This window comes from Bactrocera dorsalis, chromosome 3 (genome assembly GCF_023373825.1).
Source record: "Bactrocera dorsalis isolate Fly_Bdor chromosome 3, ASM2337382v1, whole genome shotgun sequence".
NCBI lineage: Eukaryota > Metazoa > Arthropoda > Insecta > Diptera > Tephritidae > Bactrocera > Bactrocera dorsalis.
Window position 1 is genome coordinate 77,825,138 of NC_064305.1, and position 19,022 is coordinate 77,844,159.

General features: G+C 32.8%; 2 protein-coding genes across 9 annotated transcripts in view; one reads left to right on the plus strand and one right to left on the minus strand.

The window, feature by feature from the left end:
- LOC105229157 (ATPase inhibitor A, mitochondrial) overlaps nt 1-9,821 on the minus strand; it is a 443,346-nt gene extending 433,525 nt beyond the window's left edge. The window contains exon 1 of the mRNA XM_049453484.1: nt 9,817-9,821. The gene's annotated coding sequence lies outside the window, so the exon portion shown is untranslated. The remainder of the gene's footprint in view (nt 1-9,816) is intronic.
- Nucleotides 1-19,022, plus strand: part of LOC105229164 (syndecan) — a 456,640-nt gene that overhangs the window by 413,394 nt on the left and 24,224 nt on the right. For 3 of the 8 annotated variants that reach the window (XM_011209267.4, XM_029551479.2, XM_029551480.2), the window contains exons 4-5: nt 7,757-8,039; nt 8,478-9,161. In XM_011209267.4, the coding sequence (XP_011207569.2) occupies nt 7,757-8,039; nt 8,478-9,161 (967 nt within the window). The remainder of the gene's footprint in view (nt 1-7,756; nt 8,040-8,477; nt 9,162-19,022) is intronic. The other 5 variants (XM_011209271.4, XM_049453459.1, XM_011209272.4 and 2 more) reach the window with 4 other exon arrangements.

The window sequence follows — 19,022 nt, forward strand, 5'->3', positions numbered from 1 at the left end:
TAGAATTTTATAATACACATAACATAAATTACTTATAATAAATTGAAAAAAATATGGGAAATTTTTTAAGACTTTATTTTGCGAAATTTGTGTTAAAAAATATTAAATTTATAATGTTGTTGAATTTCCTGTTGTATAATTATTGAAACAGTTTTTATGCATTCCAAATTAAAATATTACCCTCCAAAGCCATTTGAATAAAAGATATTAACTTTACTAAGTGCGACTTTTAAAATTAAATATATATTAAATGATATACTTCGCAACTTGAAAAAATTTTGCGAATTTTTTAGGAATTTTTTGGGTCGTCTATTAGGATTTTTTTTAGGATATTTTTGGGGAAATTTTTGGGACATTTATTTGGGAAATTTTTTGTATGACTCATGGAAATTTTACTCCAAGTTTTACTACATTTTTAGACTTTATCGCAAGCATTTAATCAAAGGAGAAACCGAGTCCTAAAGTGATTTTAGAGAGTAAAAATACTTTTTTAATGCACAACAAATGCTACTCAAAACTTAAAGGTAATTTCGTAAGCATAGCTTAAATGAAATATTTCGAACAATTTAACGAACGGCTCTCTGGCATATGATATGACAAAAATCACGAAAAAATTCCTTTGTTGAATTTACTGTACTATGTTTGTATGTAAAGTGTGATTTTTGTTACCCGAAGCTTGCTTTCAATTATTAAATTATTTTTTCTGTTAAAGAATTAATATTTTTTAATTGGTAGAAGGTGTGCAGATATTTTATTTTCTTTTTTTTTGCTGAACAAAAGTATTTGCACCAAGCTCGTGTTAATTAATTGAAAATTAATGTTATACGAAGCGTTCTTCCTTTTTGGCTTGTTAGGCATATGTTTGACATGCAGTCATGTGAAAAATGATATGCTCTGATGACACTTCATATAAAAATATAAAAATTGCAATTTTATGAGGGCAAAATATAAATTTTTTTTTCGTATAAAATTCCAACATTTTTTATTAAAAAAAATTCTAACGCAAAATTTCAAAAATTTTTCAATAAAAAATATTTTTCTGACCTAAAATTTGATGCAGAGTTCGATATAAGCCGAAAACTGCTTGTAAAACTTTAAATGAGTATAATGTGAGCAAAAAAATTTCACGGAAAAAAGTTTACGGAAAATTTGAACGCAGTTGCAATTAGCGGTAAAACAATGTGGAAAACTGTAAATTTGGCTATAATAAATATCAGCTGTGAATTATAATGAAAGGTCAATAAAACGGCTATGTGGAAAAAAACTGAAGCAAACTTAGTTTTGGTTCAGCTGGCTTGCAGCGAAATTTATTAAATAAATTTTTGTCTTTTTTTGGAAAGAAATGGTTCTTCAAAGTGCGAACAAAACAGTTTTTCGGAAGAAAGCACTCTTTATTACAGATATTGAGACTAGAATACATTAAAATGGCATAGAAACCAAACAAGTAAAGAAAAAATTACAAAGAAAACACAACCAAAAATGAAGGAAGCCAAGCTCAACTCCAAACTAACGCAAATAAATCAAATCACGAAAATCAAAAATAAAATAAATAAACTTCAGCGCAATCTGGCATCCTTGTGTAAATCTTGTTAAGCACATAAACTCGTAAATATTTTTGTTCTTGTACATCTAATATTATTTAGACAGTTTGGTTTATGACCTGGCCTCGTTATTGCAAACATTTTGGACTTTCAAGTTGCCACCCGAGCGCCCTCGTTGCTCTTGCTGTTGCTCCTGCTGTGTGAGGTCCGTACAATTAATGTGATTTATACAGCAATTAAAGTTGGTTGTTCGACTTTCAGCGTCAAATATATTTCTTGTTGTTGTAATTAAACGATATTGTTGAGCTCTCCATAAAAAAATTATGTTGGCTGTAAAAATGTGATGACTGCCTTAAAGGCTGTGAGTTAAGCTGAGGCTAATTGTTTGGAAGCCATAGGTCATAAGTGACGATTCTGAGTCATAAGGCGATATTTAGCTGAATTAATATATATTTATGTTTATTTTTAACAGAATTGTAGGTTAGAGTTAAGAAATCAGGAACACTCAAAGCTAATTTAAAAATAACTCAAACATGTTAAGAACTATTGCGTTTTATTCAAGTTTTAAATACTATTATCGCTTAATTGTCAAAAGGAAACATACTCACTTAAACAAATTTATATACAAAATTCTTCCCAAGAAATAACTCAAGAAAAGAAAACTTCGAATAACTCATATGAACCTCCTTTGAATTCGGGAACTCATAAATATTAAAAACAAATTATTTTCACTCAAATTTTACTTAGAATAACTAATATCAGCTACCGAACTCAAAAAATAACTCAAAAAATTTTTCAAATAACTCAAAAATGTTAAAAACAGATTAGTTTCACTCAAATTTTACTTAAAAGCACTCACATGAGCCACCTAAATTAAAAGAAGAAACTAAAAAAATTTCAAGCTAGCTCTAAAAATAAAATTCTAACTCAAAAAATAACTCAAATTCAACTTAAAATTGAAACTCGTGCTTAAACTCAAACTCAACTCACACTGAAGTTGATGATACAGCCTTAATTCATCACTGAAGAAAAATCAGCATTTAAAATCAAACTCCAAGTTGAACTTAAACTCATATGTACTCAAATTCCGAAGCCAAAGGAACTCAAACTCAAACACAGCTTCTATTTGAATCAATATTCTAACTCACTCAAATGTTATCATCTGCTCACTCACTTTAAGACTCTCATTCACTTTAAAACTCTTACTCACTTTAAAGCTTAAATTAAAAATGAAAACCTTAACTCTAATTTGATTTCACATGCAAACTCCAACTAACACTCAAATTAGTACTCAAACTCGAACTCCCCTAAGCAACTTACTTGAACTCACTTTCGCACTCCAACAACAAAAGTGAAACTGCACAACTTTTTCTCGCATAAAAACTATTACAAACTAGTGCATATTTGTTGCCCTCTCTCTGGCCCTCAAAAGAAAAACTCTACATTGAGTGCGCCGTATTCAAACTCACTTCTAATTTTTTTTAGTTTTGCGCACATTCAAATATTAAAGCATGTGTATATGCTCACAAGTACGGCTGTTTGTACGTTCCGACACAAAACTTCTTCAAATAAAACTAAACTGTAAAAAATTGCTAATGAGCGCCGAGCAATTGGCCGCCACTTGGCCCATTGTGGCACGCAAAAACAGCAAGCACTTGAGCAATTGCCAACTCGCATGCAACTTGTGGTGCGGAAAAAATTTTCTAAATTCAAAAAATGAAGTAAAATGAATGCAAAATAGTTTCCTAAAAATATAAAACTAAAATGCGGCGGAAAGTGGGTTAGCCAGGGAGCTATGCGAGGCATACTCCTACTTATATGAAGCTGACACTTTTTTGCAGTTAATTTTAAATATTCACACACACACCGTCCACAGTTTTATTACTTGTTACATATACTTTGTATTATTATGTGCATATATTTATGTGTATATATATAAGCATGTACAGTTATGCACACATATATATTTCTTTTTTAAACAATTTTCTTTTTTCCCATCCACCAACTTTGCGAAATTGCTTTGTTCAAAATGCCTCCGGCGTAAGTCTCCGCTGGCACTTTGTAAGTAGCTGTTTATGGCGTGCAACAGCATGCACAATTGTTGCAAACAATAAATGTTGTGGAGAAATGAAAAAAATGCTTGTCAACATTCTTTCACTGCACGCGAGGGCTACCGGAAATTACGCTAAATTTTCTAAGTGGGCGCTAAAATGTAATATAAATATAACGGCATGTTGTTTCATGCCATATGTTGCAACATGCAATAAACACTTTTTTTAATTTTATTATAATATTTAGTTCTAAGTGAACGCCTAAGTGATTATTCAGTTCCTGGAAAAAACTAGAGACCTCGTGACGATTTAAGTTGAATTGGCCATGTTCATCTATCCCCTATTCATCACTGTATATACTCGTACGAGAACTAGTCCCTCAGTTTTTACGATATAGCATATATCTTTTTCTCCCCCCCATTTCGCATGCCTTATTGCCAAAGGCGACGCTATAATCTTCAAACACATATTTGTCATCTGACCACTATAGTGTATTCCCATAAGTAAAAAATAGTAAGATATTGTTTATAGTTTTGAAATTCTTAATTTTTTCCTCAAAATCTATGTCAACTCCCTGAAAGTAATCCCCTTTACCCCAATATCTTTACGTCAATGTTTTTTCCAAGCCCTGAAACAGTTGTGAAGTCCATTTCCGGAATAGCTTTCAATGGGATTCACATTTAACGTCTTAAATTAACTCAAAAAGGTTTCCTTGGAGCGGTCCTATGAGTTTGTTGACTATCCAGAAGTCGGACGGAGCTATATCAGGCGAACACGTTGGTTGTAGCACTATAGCTTCCCGCAAATGGCAGATAACACTCAAATAATGTTCCTTGTTAGTAGTTTGGGTAGTCGGAATCGAAGTGCATCAGACCTTGACAATCGAAGGAAACTGTCAATATAGTTATCTACCTTGATCTTTGACCTGCTTTGACGTGATTTTTTCGACTTCGGCTCAACTTTGCCAGGATATCCGCCTGATTGATTTCCGTGTCGTAAGAATGGATTCAAGACTTATTGGCAGAAGTAATACGTTTCATGACATCCTGTTAGTCGGAAAGCATTGTTTCACAGAAGTTAACGCGACACTGTTTTTCAAAAAAAAATTGTTTTAACTTTTCTTGAGCCCAAATGATCTTTCAAAATGATTTTCAGTCATCCTTCCAATATGCCAACGACATTTGCTCAAGACAAACAACTATCACCGAAGGCCTTTTTCAATTGTACATTTCGGCTCCATACATACAGAAGTATCAAGAAATATTTAGTAGCCCCCTAAAACGCCGAATACAGTCGAGCTTTGTCACATCGTCCGCAAGAGGGTTCCATTTCTTTTCTGAAAAGGATGTAAATCTATCAACTTTTACCAAAACTATTACGAGAACGAAGTACTATAAATCGATACCATATTAGTTGGAATATCTTTTGAGTAATTTGAGAGCAACTGGCGAACTACTCAATATCAATTATATTAAACGTTTGGAGGCCACCGATATTTTCCTGAATTTTAAAATTTAATTTTGGAATTCGAGTGCTATCCAGGTTATTAAAAAAGTATTGAAATATTGGAGGTTAGAAATTGAGTTTCGAAGCGTTTGTAGCTTAAGAATTTCTGTGCACCTTTGTCCGAAAAGACTTCGAAACCCAGCAATTATTGGAACATTATTCAATGAGAACACAGAAATTAAAAAAAAAAAAAATATACTTCCACTGTTCATAAGCACCCAAAGTATAGTATCCTCACTGAAATCGCTAAATAATATACTGCCAATAAAAATAAAAAATAAACAAAGTCTAGTATAATATTTCCGAAGTGATGCGGTTTAAAACTCCGCCAGCAAATTATGATCTCGATAGGAGATATCCGAAAAAAAAGTAGAAAAGTAGCTATCGTACAGACGCCTTAAAAAATTTTACATTCCTAAACTGCTTTCTATTCCTGTCATAAACTTGCTTTAATATTATCTTCTCTACTTTGTGTCTACTTAACTCCTGTTTCGACTTCTAATACACAACACTAAGCATATGCAATCGCTTCTAACTTAAGCCACTCCTTCCAATACTGCAATAAAACTGCATTAGACATTGCTTAATGCAAAATTGTAATTAAATTCAATTACATTCCATTTCCACGTACACTTCCTGCGTGCGAATGACACCGGATATGCGACGTACCCACCACAACTTAGACCAAAGTAAAGAAAAGCGCATAAAACTTTTGCAATTTTCTGCTGTAAGCGTAAAAGTTTTGCACGCGTCAACGGCATTGCCACGCACAAGAGCGCGCATAACGGACAACATAAATTTACTTTAACGCGCTGACGACCCAAACCATTTGCCGGGCATAAATTCATATATATAATGAACAAAGCCATGTATATACCGCATAAATATATATTAGCGATCGCATTATATTAGCGGCAGGGTAAAAGCTTCACGCGCAAATAGAAATGCGATTGCATTATTGCCACACAAACGCTTTGCGCCACGCACCAGCACAGTGACACAATGGCATACTGACACTTCGGGGACACATAAATTGCGGTTAGCCGGAGACGTGTCATGGATGCCGTTATTCGTTCAACTATTGCCTTGAAGCATTTGCGAAGCCTGTGGTAGCGTATTTTATCTAAGCAGCGTTTGTGTTGACCCTTTTCAGCGCTAGGATAAATATGTGCCACAAGGAGTTTGGCCAAACCGCAAGTGTTCTGCAGAGGTGGTGGCACAGTTAAGTTTGTGCTAAGAAGTTGGTGGGTTGAAACTTACTTGGTAACAGTTGTTGTTCAGTAAATGACTAGTGAAAATTAATTAATTAATTAATCATTTTACGCTTTAATACATTAAATATTTAGTTTACTGCTTTCCGAGAAAAAGCTTTTGTGTTTTTACAGTATCACAAAGCTATCGATTAATCGATAACAAAATTATATTCTATAATAGGTTTTAATCTACATGTTTTAAAAAATGCTTTTTGAAAAAAAATTTTAATATTTTTTCGATAATTTTTTGGCATCGGTTAATCGATATATTTTGTGCGTTTATAATTACACTTAAATTAAACTTTTTCAGTCTTTGACTCTTCAGCAGTTAATCCATAAAATGTGTGTGTAAACTACACATAAGTAATACCTATTATGCGCTTAGTATTAAACTCTGCAGAAGTTACCTTCCGAAGATTTAAAAATTTTTATATGTATATCGAAAAATCGTTAAAATTTGAATTCATATTTTTTTTGGTTTGCGAGAACAAACAATAGCTTGACACAAAAAATAGCTTGTTTAACAAAAATATCGATAATTTATTCGATTACACATTATCGGAACTTTACTTATCGATAAGCGGAGACAAATTCTGTAAATAAATAGTGAATAATTCACATATTAAATATTCCGCCTTTTCGATTTAATTTTTTTGCTACGATTTATCGATATCGCTTGTTTAAATATGTAATCATCTTCCTTTAAAAATCTGTGTAAGAAAACTCATTTTGTAAGCAACGACCGTTGCTACCTCTTTAACTGTATTATAAAACTTATCGATAAATTAATCGATTACAAGTTATCGAAATTTGATGTATCGATAGCAAAATTAAAATTTTAAAGAACTAATAGTTAATTATTAGTTGATTATTCCGTCTTTCCGATTTAAAATTGATGCCACGATTTATCGATATCACTTACTGAAATACAATATATGCGCAAATACATACATATTAATAATCTTCTTTTAAAAACTCGATGTATTATAACTCGTTTCTAAAACAGCGTGAGTTACTATCTATTTATTTGTATTTGAAAACTTATCGATAATATATTCGATTAAAAATTATCGATAATTTTTCGATTAATTTATATTTTGAACCATTTAAATGAGCAATGGTTATTTAATTCTTAATTACCCTACGTTTTCAACGAAAACTTCTACCGTTTTGTCGTAATGATTTATTTTATTTATTTAAATCACTTGCTTAACTAAACCTATCGATAACTCGAGCTTGACAAAGGAATTTCTATTACCGTAATACTATATTTGAAATTTCTTACCTACTTTTCTCTTTTTAATTGTCGATTTTAAAATATCGATAAATGTCATTTTATCGATTTAAATATATAAATCATTCAAAGTATTAATTATTTTTATATATTCTTCCTATCTTATTTTAGCTGCACGATGATTTAGACAAGGATCCCGATTATTCCGGTTCCGGTTTTGGTCCAGATGACGAAGACTCATCCACCGATCTACAGCCATCGCATCGCGGAAACAATATACACACACAATCGGGTAAACATAATACAGTTTTGACCACCGACGACAACGACGATCTCATCACCAGTAGAACTCATCATCAAACGAATAGTGGCACAATCATTGGCAGTAATAGCGGCAGCAATTCAGGCATCATCGGTGGCAATAGTGGTAGCAACACTGGCCTCAATACAATTGGTAAAGATCATTCGAGCATTTTCATATTCAATTCGTCTATATTCAACTACATATCATACATAAATCAATATCACTCATCATCGTCTTTATTTATCATCTGTTCATTCCAACGTATATCTTCTATGCGCTCACGCAAATTATCTCTCATATTCACTGTCATACTCACTCACTCACTCACTCACTCTCCACACAATTCACTATCAAAATTTCACCTACACACTTTTCTCACTCACACACTTTTGATTTTGAAATTTTTTTGTAACAAACCGTTCCGTTCCGTTAATGAGCGACAATACTTTCGGAATAAAAAAAACTGCACCACCTTTCCTTCTACTGAATAACGAAATTTTATCGAAATTCCCTAAATACATATGTACACACTTTAAAAAGACATTAATGCAATCAAATCAATATCATTGCCATCGTTCATATCAACAGCCACCACGACGAAACAAACGTCTCCATCCACCACCACCACAAATCAAAATACACCCACTCTCACCCACATCACCACCACCACAAGCTCTGCGACGGCGGGCAAAAATCGCGGCTCATACCTATATCCCAACCAAGTCCAACAAACCCACTTACCCGCAGCACCTCACTACCCTGCAGGCGGCGCTGCGCACACAGACGACGAAGACTTCGATCTCGGCGAAGGCGATGATGACGACGCCAAGCAACAGCTGGGCGGCGCTGGCTCATTTGCCGGCAGTGGTGATGGTGATCATGACGACGATGACGACGATCACACGGGCGATGTGGATGACGATGATGAGCACGAGGTGCTCATTGAGCGTCCACATCAACCCAAAAACGATTTCGGTTTGGGCAAAGAACCAACCGCTGCGGTGGAGAACGGCACCAGCACAAGCAGCACCACCGCAACGTCCACCACTACCACCACTGGCAGCAGCAGCGGCAGCAATGATCGTGATGGGGAGATCATTCGCTTGGATGAAGAGAATGAATTCGATGACACCTATGATGAGGATGACAAGGACGATGACGAGGATGATGAGGACGGTCGCGCGCATGAAGAGGATGACAATACCGAAGTGTATATTGACGGCACGGAGCCGAATACCAAGAGCGGCGGCAGCGTCGACCAGGACAATGAACGTCAGTGGCTTTTCTTTGTTTTCCAAATATTTTTGCTTTTACCTATTTTTAATTATTATTGGTTTTGTGCATTTTACCTAAAATTTGCTTAAGGGGTTTTGATTATTATTATTTTATGCTTTTGTTGTTGGTTTTGTGTTGGTTATCACTTAGTATTTGTTTTATGATTTTCCTGTGCGCTTTTTGTGATTTGTGTTTGCTCGTTTTTTTTTGCCTTCACTTTTGTTTTGTTTTGTTTTGTTTGTCACGCTAATGCAGCGCTCAGTTTGGTTGTCACATTGTCAATTAATTATTTATCCTTGCAGTAATTTAGTTTCTGTTCATCACATTTGTGTGCACATTTAAGCATTTTGGCCATGCTCTGGCGCATGCTGAACTTTTTCGTTTATTATTTAGTTGCAGTCATTATTTGTGAAATTTTTTGTCTTTGTAGTTTGTGTTGATTTTGTTTATTATTGAATACTTAAGTACTTATAAGTCTGATGAAAGAAGTAGAAGAGTAAAGAGAAGCAGCAACCGAGCAACAGGTTAAGGATTTCATATATTTTTTTCGAGAAATTTTTTAACACTTTTTTCATTAAAAAGGTCTGAGGTTGGAAAGGACCTATTATTATACTAAACTTTATTACGTAAAAATTATGTATTACCAGGCAAGTCACTTGTCAGGCTCTATTTACTCCGTATGTACAACAATCACAATCGATAAGCTAAGAGTATACAAAATATCCTATTCAAAAGAAAAAAAAAATTTTATTATGTAGGGAAATTTTTAATTTAATCAAGCCTTTCAAAGGTTCATTTTAAATACTATAATGTGATTTTAACCCTAGTACCGCAAAAATAGAAACACTTGAGCATCCTAAAGGTATACTTACGAAGAGTACATAACCTCCTAGAAATATGTTGAAAATTTCCAAACGAATTCATGTAAAGTCAAAACAGTTTCTCAAACAAAAAATAATAACACAAAAATATAAATTTTTGATCACTTTAAATCTAAATTTTCAAGGAGGATATAATCTCCTATAAGTATGCTAAAAACTTCTTTACGAATTCATTTAATTTCGGATTAGTCTCTTAAATAAAAAATAAATTTTAGTGCCTTATTCAACTAGAGTTATATTCAAAAACTCTCTTTTCTCTCTGGATGCCAATACATAGACAAAATAAAAAAACTGCCTGAAGGTATGCAACAATTTTTTATCATATCTCCTTCCTCTCTTGTACATTTAGGACCATTAACTCTCTACTTTTCTCGCAATTCTGGCACTTCTCGCACTTTCTTACGTCGAGCGAAAAATATTTCAAAAGACTAAGTTTTATCAAGAAGAATTAAAAAAAAATTATAATAATTTCCTTTAAAACCATTAAAAAGTTTAAGCTTTGAACCTTAATTGCGCAAAAATACAAATATTTGAGCACCCTAAGGCAATACATACAAAAATTATATAACCTCCTATAGATATGCTAAAAAGTCTTAACAACTTCACGAAATTTCAAACCAGCTGCTTAGCAAAAAAATCTGTTATATTGCTTTGTGTATTTAAAATCGTAACAAATAGCTGTCTTCTTTGCTTGTTGCCAAATCGCAACCAAAACAAAAAAACAGCCTAAAGGTATACTACAATTTTTTATATTAAGTAACTTGCCCGTTCGCATTTAAAATTTTTTTATTTACCATCTGCAATAGCTCTTAAACTTCTAAGCTGACCAAATATCTGCAAGTACTTTCGTCATACCTATAACTTTTACCAAAAACTTGGAGGCCAAGTATATAAGTTCCTAAATATATGCTAAGAATTACTTAACGAGCACGTGATATTTCAAACCAGTTGTAGTGCTCTGCTTATTTGAAATTGTATGGAAATTGCTCTTTTTCTCTCGACGCCAAATCACAGACCAAAGAAAAAACAGCCTAAATGTATACCACAATTTTTTTTGTCTGTAAGCAACTGTATATATCGGCATACGAATTCTTTTCATTATTAAAAATATTTATTTCTTCTACTCTCTTATACCTCTGAGCTCTTAAAATTTGTGTTGTATAACAATAGTTTTCAATATTGGCGCCTAAAACTATACTACTATATTCAATTACCTCCTTGTTTACAATAGGCCAAGCTCCATGTTGTGTATCATGCAACTCTGTAAAGAGTGCTTAGCACTTAGCTGTTTATATACACAACTTGTTTGCTTATACAACGAAGTAAATATTAGTCTGATAAACAATGCGCCTACAGCTATCATACAAATATGTATTTGCAGCTGCTCAGCTCTCAATATTTAGAAACAGAAGACAAACAGATTATGTTATGAGAGAGAGAATAGTTGAGGTAGAGAAAATTAATTATAAGTTGCGGAAGAAAAAATGTTTTTATTAAAGGAAATTAGAAAATATTTCATAAATTTTTTTAATTTTTTCTGAAAAAGTATATATTAGATAAACATTTTTGATATCGAAGGCAGCTTTGATTAGCAGTTGAGGCAAATATAAATTATGATTTTCTAAAAATATTTATTTCCCGCTATTTCTTATTCAAATTTAACTGTAAATAATTAAAATATAATTTTTATTATTTTTTTCTAATTTTTTGCACCTTGGTTATGACTATAAATCCATTTGAAAATTATATAAATAATTTTGAAACTGACAAACTGGCGTTCAAAAGTTACAACAAGATATAATACTCGCAAATGTACTGAAAAAAACTTCAAAATATCAAAAAAAAAAATACTCAAAAGCTAAGCTTCCTCTAAACGCGCGCAATTAAAACCAAAAAAAATTAAAAAAAAACTCTGTAAAACATCAGTCAACAGCTGCCTGCGCGCAGCTCAGCCAACTTCATGTGCCCTGGCTGCATGCCCTCATTTGCGCCTTGTCTAGCAAACTACCAAAAAAGCAGTGAATAGCTTCCTCTTTCACACTACTCACACTATAACAAGCAGTCACTCACACTCACCCAAAGCAAAGTGCTGAACAAAATATGCATAAAAGCAAAAAAAAAACAACAAAAACAAATTCATACTCACATTGACTAACTAAATATTTATGCCGCACATTAATCCCGTTGTCGATTTGTTTACACAATTACGCAGTCATTCATGCATTTGATTTACTCCACCATTGCAACACGGTCATTACAGTCGTTGCCAATAGTTGGTGTATATCAAACTATTTGTTTGCAATGTGTCCAGTTATTTGCATAAAAAGTATTTATATTCATAGCATTTATACACATACAAGCTCAAATTACTCAACTCATCAAACCGTTCATGCCGCCATTTTAGTCATACAAACAAACATTGCCTCATCTCATATATGCCTTCACCGGTCCGTTTTCGTTTCATATGTACATGTGTGTGCGTGTGTTCGTGTTTAGTGGTTCGTGTTTCCATTTCATTGACGCCAAATTATTTGCGGTTTCATGTAAAATCTCGCACTAAGTAGTCTCTCCATATTTGTGGTACATACTGTTGTGCGCACATTGTAGTTGTAGTTATAATACATGTAACAAATATTGTTGTAAAAGTAGTTGTTCTTATTGTAATTTGGTAATTGTAACACACACCGTATAAATTTGCTTGTCATACGCATCATTCGCAATTATTTGTAGCTAGTTAATTAGTGGTGTAGTTTTAATTTGTAATTTTTAGTGATTATTTGTGCATGGCAAATTAAAAATATTTGGATTTTTCAATACGAAATTTCAGCTGTTATAATATTAGTTATAATATTTCCACATCAATTGTTGTAATACGAAAATATTATTATGTTATGCTAATATTCATATTAATAGCGCATAAATTTTACTCATTAATAGTTTTGTTGCATACTTTTGGGCGCATTATCAGGCACCGTGGCTGTCATGATGTTGGCAATCAGTCACAACAATTTAATGTATTGCCGCGAAATTATTGCGCTCAATTAAAATAAGCCTATTTGCATTTAGCAATGCTAATGCAGCCTAAAAGTATGCTTTAAAATTACAATAATCATAGTTGTTAAGTGTTTAGGTGTAGTAATATGTTTACAACACTTATGATATGCAGCAAGAAGGTAAGTGGTTCATATTATCATGCGTTTTAACTATAATCCATATACATAAAGCTATATTTATATATAGTATACATATACATATATTTAGTATTAAGCTTATTAGCTGATTTGCTGACTTTTAAAGCAATTTTATACTCATATGTTAGTACGATTAAGATTTTTAAATTATTTTACGTCACTTAAACCATATTTACAATATTTTTTACAATACCGCCGCAAAATTATGAATAGCGCCTAAAGGTAGGCAATGCTTTCGAAATGATGTCTTATTCTCCGTAGAATAGTAAATCGGTTTCGATTAGTTTATTCAATGAAATCAATTAGATCTTTACAAAAGCGAAATGAGGTCATGAGAGCCTTATAAATTAAAATATCTTATTCTTCTTACTTGTTTGTCTATGCGTCAATTGAACCACTTGCATTTCTGAAAAAAAGATTTTATTGTTTTATTTTTCTAAAAGCGCATTTTATTTAAAAAATTAATTTCTAAATATACACTTACTGAATATAATGATTTCAATAATCGGTGGTTCATTTTGAAAATTTTGGATTCTCTTGATATTGTAGCATATCTTTAGGAGGATCATCAAAAAAGGCGGTGAAGAAGTTTTATACTGCCCAAAATTATTTTGTATTTAATCACCAAAGATTTGAAATATTTTTATAGATGAATAGAGGTTACTTTCGACAGACCAGGGAAAATTTTATTTAAGTTTTCCGCCAGGCTTCCCAAAAAAGTCGGTTTTGGTGGAAAAATTTACGTATTAAACTGATTTGGCGACTTCCCAAAAAGGTTTTTTTTACACGTATCTCATTCCTTCAATCATTACTTGCGAAGTAGGACTGATCAATCGAAAAGTCCCCGACCTATCATGCCGAAACATTTTTTTGATTTTTGACAAAATAATCATTTTTTTTTATTCAACATAGTTCCTTTCAAGGGTAATACACTGATTATACACTTTTCGATCCATTTTTGTAATAAGGTTTCTTCTTTTCATCAAAATAGGCCTCATTTTCGGCGATCAACAGAAAATTGTCGCTGGGATCTGGAAAATAACGTTGGCTGCGGAAGCAATTTGGAGGTTAATTCATGGATTTTTCCATCGTTTTCCCCGGCTTGTGAGAGAGTGTATTGTCTTGGTGAAACAGCGCTTTTTTCTTGTTGAAATGGAACCAAATTTCGCGATTTTGTGCTTCCACCGATCCACTAACACAATGTAATAGTCGCTGTTGTTGATCGTTCTCTTTTCAAGGTATTCAATAAAAATTATTCCATGCGCATGCCTTTTTCGACGACTGTTGCATTAAAGAAGAAGGAAAAAGTTCCCTCGGATGACTGTCGATTGGTCTTTTGGGTAAAATGATGGATGAAGATCCATTGTCACATTTCGCCGCATTAGCTTAGGTTTATTACGCTTGAACATCTCCAAATACTGCTGACTCGGATCAACTCATCGTTGTTTGTGACCAAAAGTGAGCCCGCGTGGCAGGGACTTTGCATAGAGCTTTCTCATACGCAAATGTTCATTCACAATATATTTACTACATATCTTTGATAACTTTAGAGTGTACTCTCGCTCAAGCAACTTAACTTTACGGGCATTCAAAATTGTTTTGGAAAGTTTTTTGATGTTTTCGTGGGTAACATCCTCTTTAGGGAGTTCACTACGTCATCCTCGGTGTTCATTTCGCTTCGTTCAAACTTAGCAAACTCCTTTTAACAGTTGATTTCCCTGATGTAGAGTCCAAATGATGTCGAGCAATGCAAACCTTGGCTTTTTTAGTATTTTTCCTCACAACTTGTCAAATCCAACCTAGCAGCAGAACACATCTCCAGTAATGCTCAGAAAACCTTTTCAATTCAATCTGAGTTCCTACGGTATGTTCCAAGTTTAAGAATAATAATGTCTTCTGTGTTATTTTAAACTTTATGAAGCTGTTAATATAACACACATTTCATTATCCCCACTATTTTCAGTAAAAGTTACACGAAAACAGATCAATATCCAACCCCTAGATGCTCAATAGCTGAAATTTTACCAATAATAACATTAATCACTCACTCGCTGTGCCACTCTCTTCTTAATTCTTTCCCTTTCGCCATTTCTTTTTATTATTGCCTGCAATTGTCAACAACTTGTCACCTTCACCTTTCGCCCTTGACTTCACTGACAGCCTTTGCTGTCGGCCGTTGTATGTAAGTGAGGCCATTTTTGACACAAAATTTAATCTGATTGTGTGCATATCAAAAGCATACTTATGGGCGCACAAGCGGAATATGAAATTACATATATGTACATAGATATATACAAATACACGGCATGTTGAGCCAATGCTGCTCATTATCAGGCGGCTGTACAAAGCAGAAGTCTCGAATGACGTTAGCGAAGCGCTGGAGTTGAGTGTAAGAAAGAGGAATGAAAGTAAAGTACACCGATACGTTTTATATGTATATTAGGGTGTGCGTTGTTTATCAAGTTGATTTTAAATTTTTGACAGACGCTGCTTGGAGTTGCAGTTTTAAAAAATCAAAAAGAAAAACATCAATTTCAATTTGTTTATTTTCAATGTAAGTCGCGCCTAGATCATATTCCCTTATTTATTTTTATTTGACATAAATTTTTTCGAATTTTTTAATAGATTTCATTAAACAAGTACACCGAAAACTTCGAAAATTGTATCTTCGTGCACATTTTTTGTCTAAATTTTTTTTTGAACATTTTTTAAGATTTTTTTTAAATCCTTTTTTCCAAATATATTTAAAATATTATATTATCTTCGGACACTTTTTTTAATTTTTCTTTAAATAATTTTTTTTTTCAAAATTATTTTTTTTAATTTTTTCTTTCAAAATTCTTTTTTTTTTTAATTTTTTTTTTTCAAAATTATTTTTTTTAATTTTTTCTTTCAAAATTCTTTTTTTTTTTAATTTTTTTTTTTTAATTTTTGTTTTATAAATTTTTTTTTTATAAAACCACTTCTTTAAAAGTTATGCAGAGTTAAACTTATACTTCAAATGTATTGAAGTAAATGTACAAGTCATTTACACAGAATGTGTTGCTCATACGACATGGTGTACCATTCACTTCAACTGTGCATAACGTTTAAAGGAAAGATTTTATGAAAAAAATTATTGAGACTTTTTTGTAAAGCAGAAAATTTAATATAAGATATCTTATTATTAAAGATATAGCTTCCTTGGTTTTGGGGATAAAAACTTTATTGAAAAAGTTAAAAAAATGCTAAGCAATATAAATGAGAAAAGTAAAATGATTTAGCCATTATTTAATAAGGAAATAAATGGCTTGTTCACTTTCAATACTGTTTTTGAGGGCAAAAGCTGAAAAAGAGGGGAGTTTGCTCAGAAAATTTCAACTTGGAAAATAAAGGACACCCTAATGTTTATATATGAAATGGAAAAGAGCAGACGCACACATAAATCTCGGCGCAAAATGAATTGCTCATTATAAACGCGCGCACACACACATGCGTTTCCATGAAATTATATCTGTGTGTGAATACTTATGTATGTATACACATATATGTATATATGTAAGCATATATCCATGTATGTATGTATTAGTATCTTCTACCGCCAGGCAAAAGCGCACATCATTAGTAATCAGCCACATCGATGAGTTGGAAAAATATATAACATACATACATACATACATAAAACTTCACTGAATATGCCTTTGAGTTGTTTGTGTGCGTTCGTAGCAGGCTTACAAGTGTATTTGTTATAAAAATTTCGCTTTAAGCGATGTGCAAACAATTGGCGACAATAACAATGCCATCAAACACATCATCAAGCAGCGATGAAATGAGTTAACAACAGTTGCAGCAGCAACACCTACGCTTTGTCGGCAACTTTTAGCAAACAAACACACACACAAAGTTATAAAAGTGTTTTTTTTTTCTTGTGTATGTGCTGGCAGCTGGCAGCAAGCATCACGACAAATAATCGATCAAAAGGAAAATGCGAGTAACTAACTGTGAAACAGGCTTATGCAAACACATATACACTTACAAAACACAAAGAAACTTATATATACATATATATTTGTACATATGTAAACAAAGACTTAACACAGAAGTATGAGTAAATAAATAAACGTCGCAGTCAGTTGCATGGAAAGGGTGCTAACAAAAGGTTACACAGCTGAATGTGCACGGAAAGGCTGTGAAAATGGATTTTCGCAGAACTAAGCGTAGGAAATGTGAAGAGACAGAGAAATGGAGCTGGCAAAGTTAGCGAAAGCTGACTTTTGTGCTTTGTTGGCGGCAACAATTGAAGGTTATGCAATGGGCAAACACTATGCACAATATGAATAAACAAAGTTGAAGTTCAGCTATTCAGCGAGTGTGGCGCACAATGGCTTCATAGACATATGACTGCTTTGTTGAAAGCTTTTGACGCCAGTCGTTGATGACTGCATTGCACACATGTATGGGTTTTTGTAATTGATGAAAAAAAACATATTTTTTTTAAATCAATAATAAAAGAAAAGAAAAAAATGTTAACTTCAGCTGCACCAAAGCTATAGCACCCTTCATAATGGCATTCTTCCTAACATAAAGGGTAAAGAAAATAAGAAAGTGTATGCTATCTGAACGAAATCTTCAGAGATTATAATGTTGTATTTGAAAATAGTTTTTGCCAAGTTTTGTGAAGATATATTGCCAAATATAAAAATTTCCATACAAGAACTGGATTTTCAATAGTCAGTTTCTACAGCAGCTGTGTGTTATTGTAGTCCGATCTGAAAGAAATCTTCAAAGATTGTTATGTTCCTTAAGATAATACTCGTAATCTGTGCAAATTTCTTGAAGATATGTTATAGTCGGCCGATACGAAAAAAATCTCCAGAGATTATAGCCCTTCTAAGAAAATAATTTTTCACTAAATTTTGAATAATGAAATTTTCATATATGACTTGATTGTTGACCGATATCAGCCATTCCGATAAATGAGCAGCTCCTTGAAGAGAACATAAAGTTCAAAAATATTTTTTTATGATTTTATTTATATATTATTTATTGATTTCTTGGAATAATTTGCCTCAAAAAAAGTAAACCTACTCATCGAGGAAATTTGTTTTAAAACCAAATAAACATTACTATATAAATCAGTGCAAAGGCATTAAACTATGACCAACTCTTTTTAAATACTTTCATACGTTATTTTCTGTCTCTATTGGCAATTTACAGCTTGTTTTGATTGACTTACACTCAATTTAGTTCAATTCACTTAATCTGATGGACATATGACAAACGCAATATATTACTCCAATAACTAATGTCCGAACAGCACACTAACACAAGATAAGTAATATCAAATACATAGCCACGAATGTTGCACAAAATCTCCACATACTTGTCAGAATACCAATAAATGTAGAGAAAAATCAAATTGAATTAACTGTTATGTACGCTATGAACCCCTTAAATTTTTGAGCACCTTTTACCATTAGATCATACAGCAAACATTCTTACCACAATATAACCTTGGGCTAAATGTAAAAGTAGCTAGCATTTCACAATCGACAATACTAAATGTTGGATTTGCTGCTTCCTCAACAACGCAGTTATAAAGAGAAGAGGGCTTAAAGGTTAAATTGTCGAAAAACGTCTGATAAATGACGGTGGACCACAAGAAAAATATTACAAAAGTCAATGAAAAACAGCGAAAGTAAATTTCAAACCCTTTTTATTGTTATTTTAAATTTTCGCTGAATCTTCACCCACACACTGACACCTACGCACACTCCCACACTCACATAATGGATGTAGTAAACGCT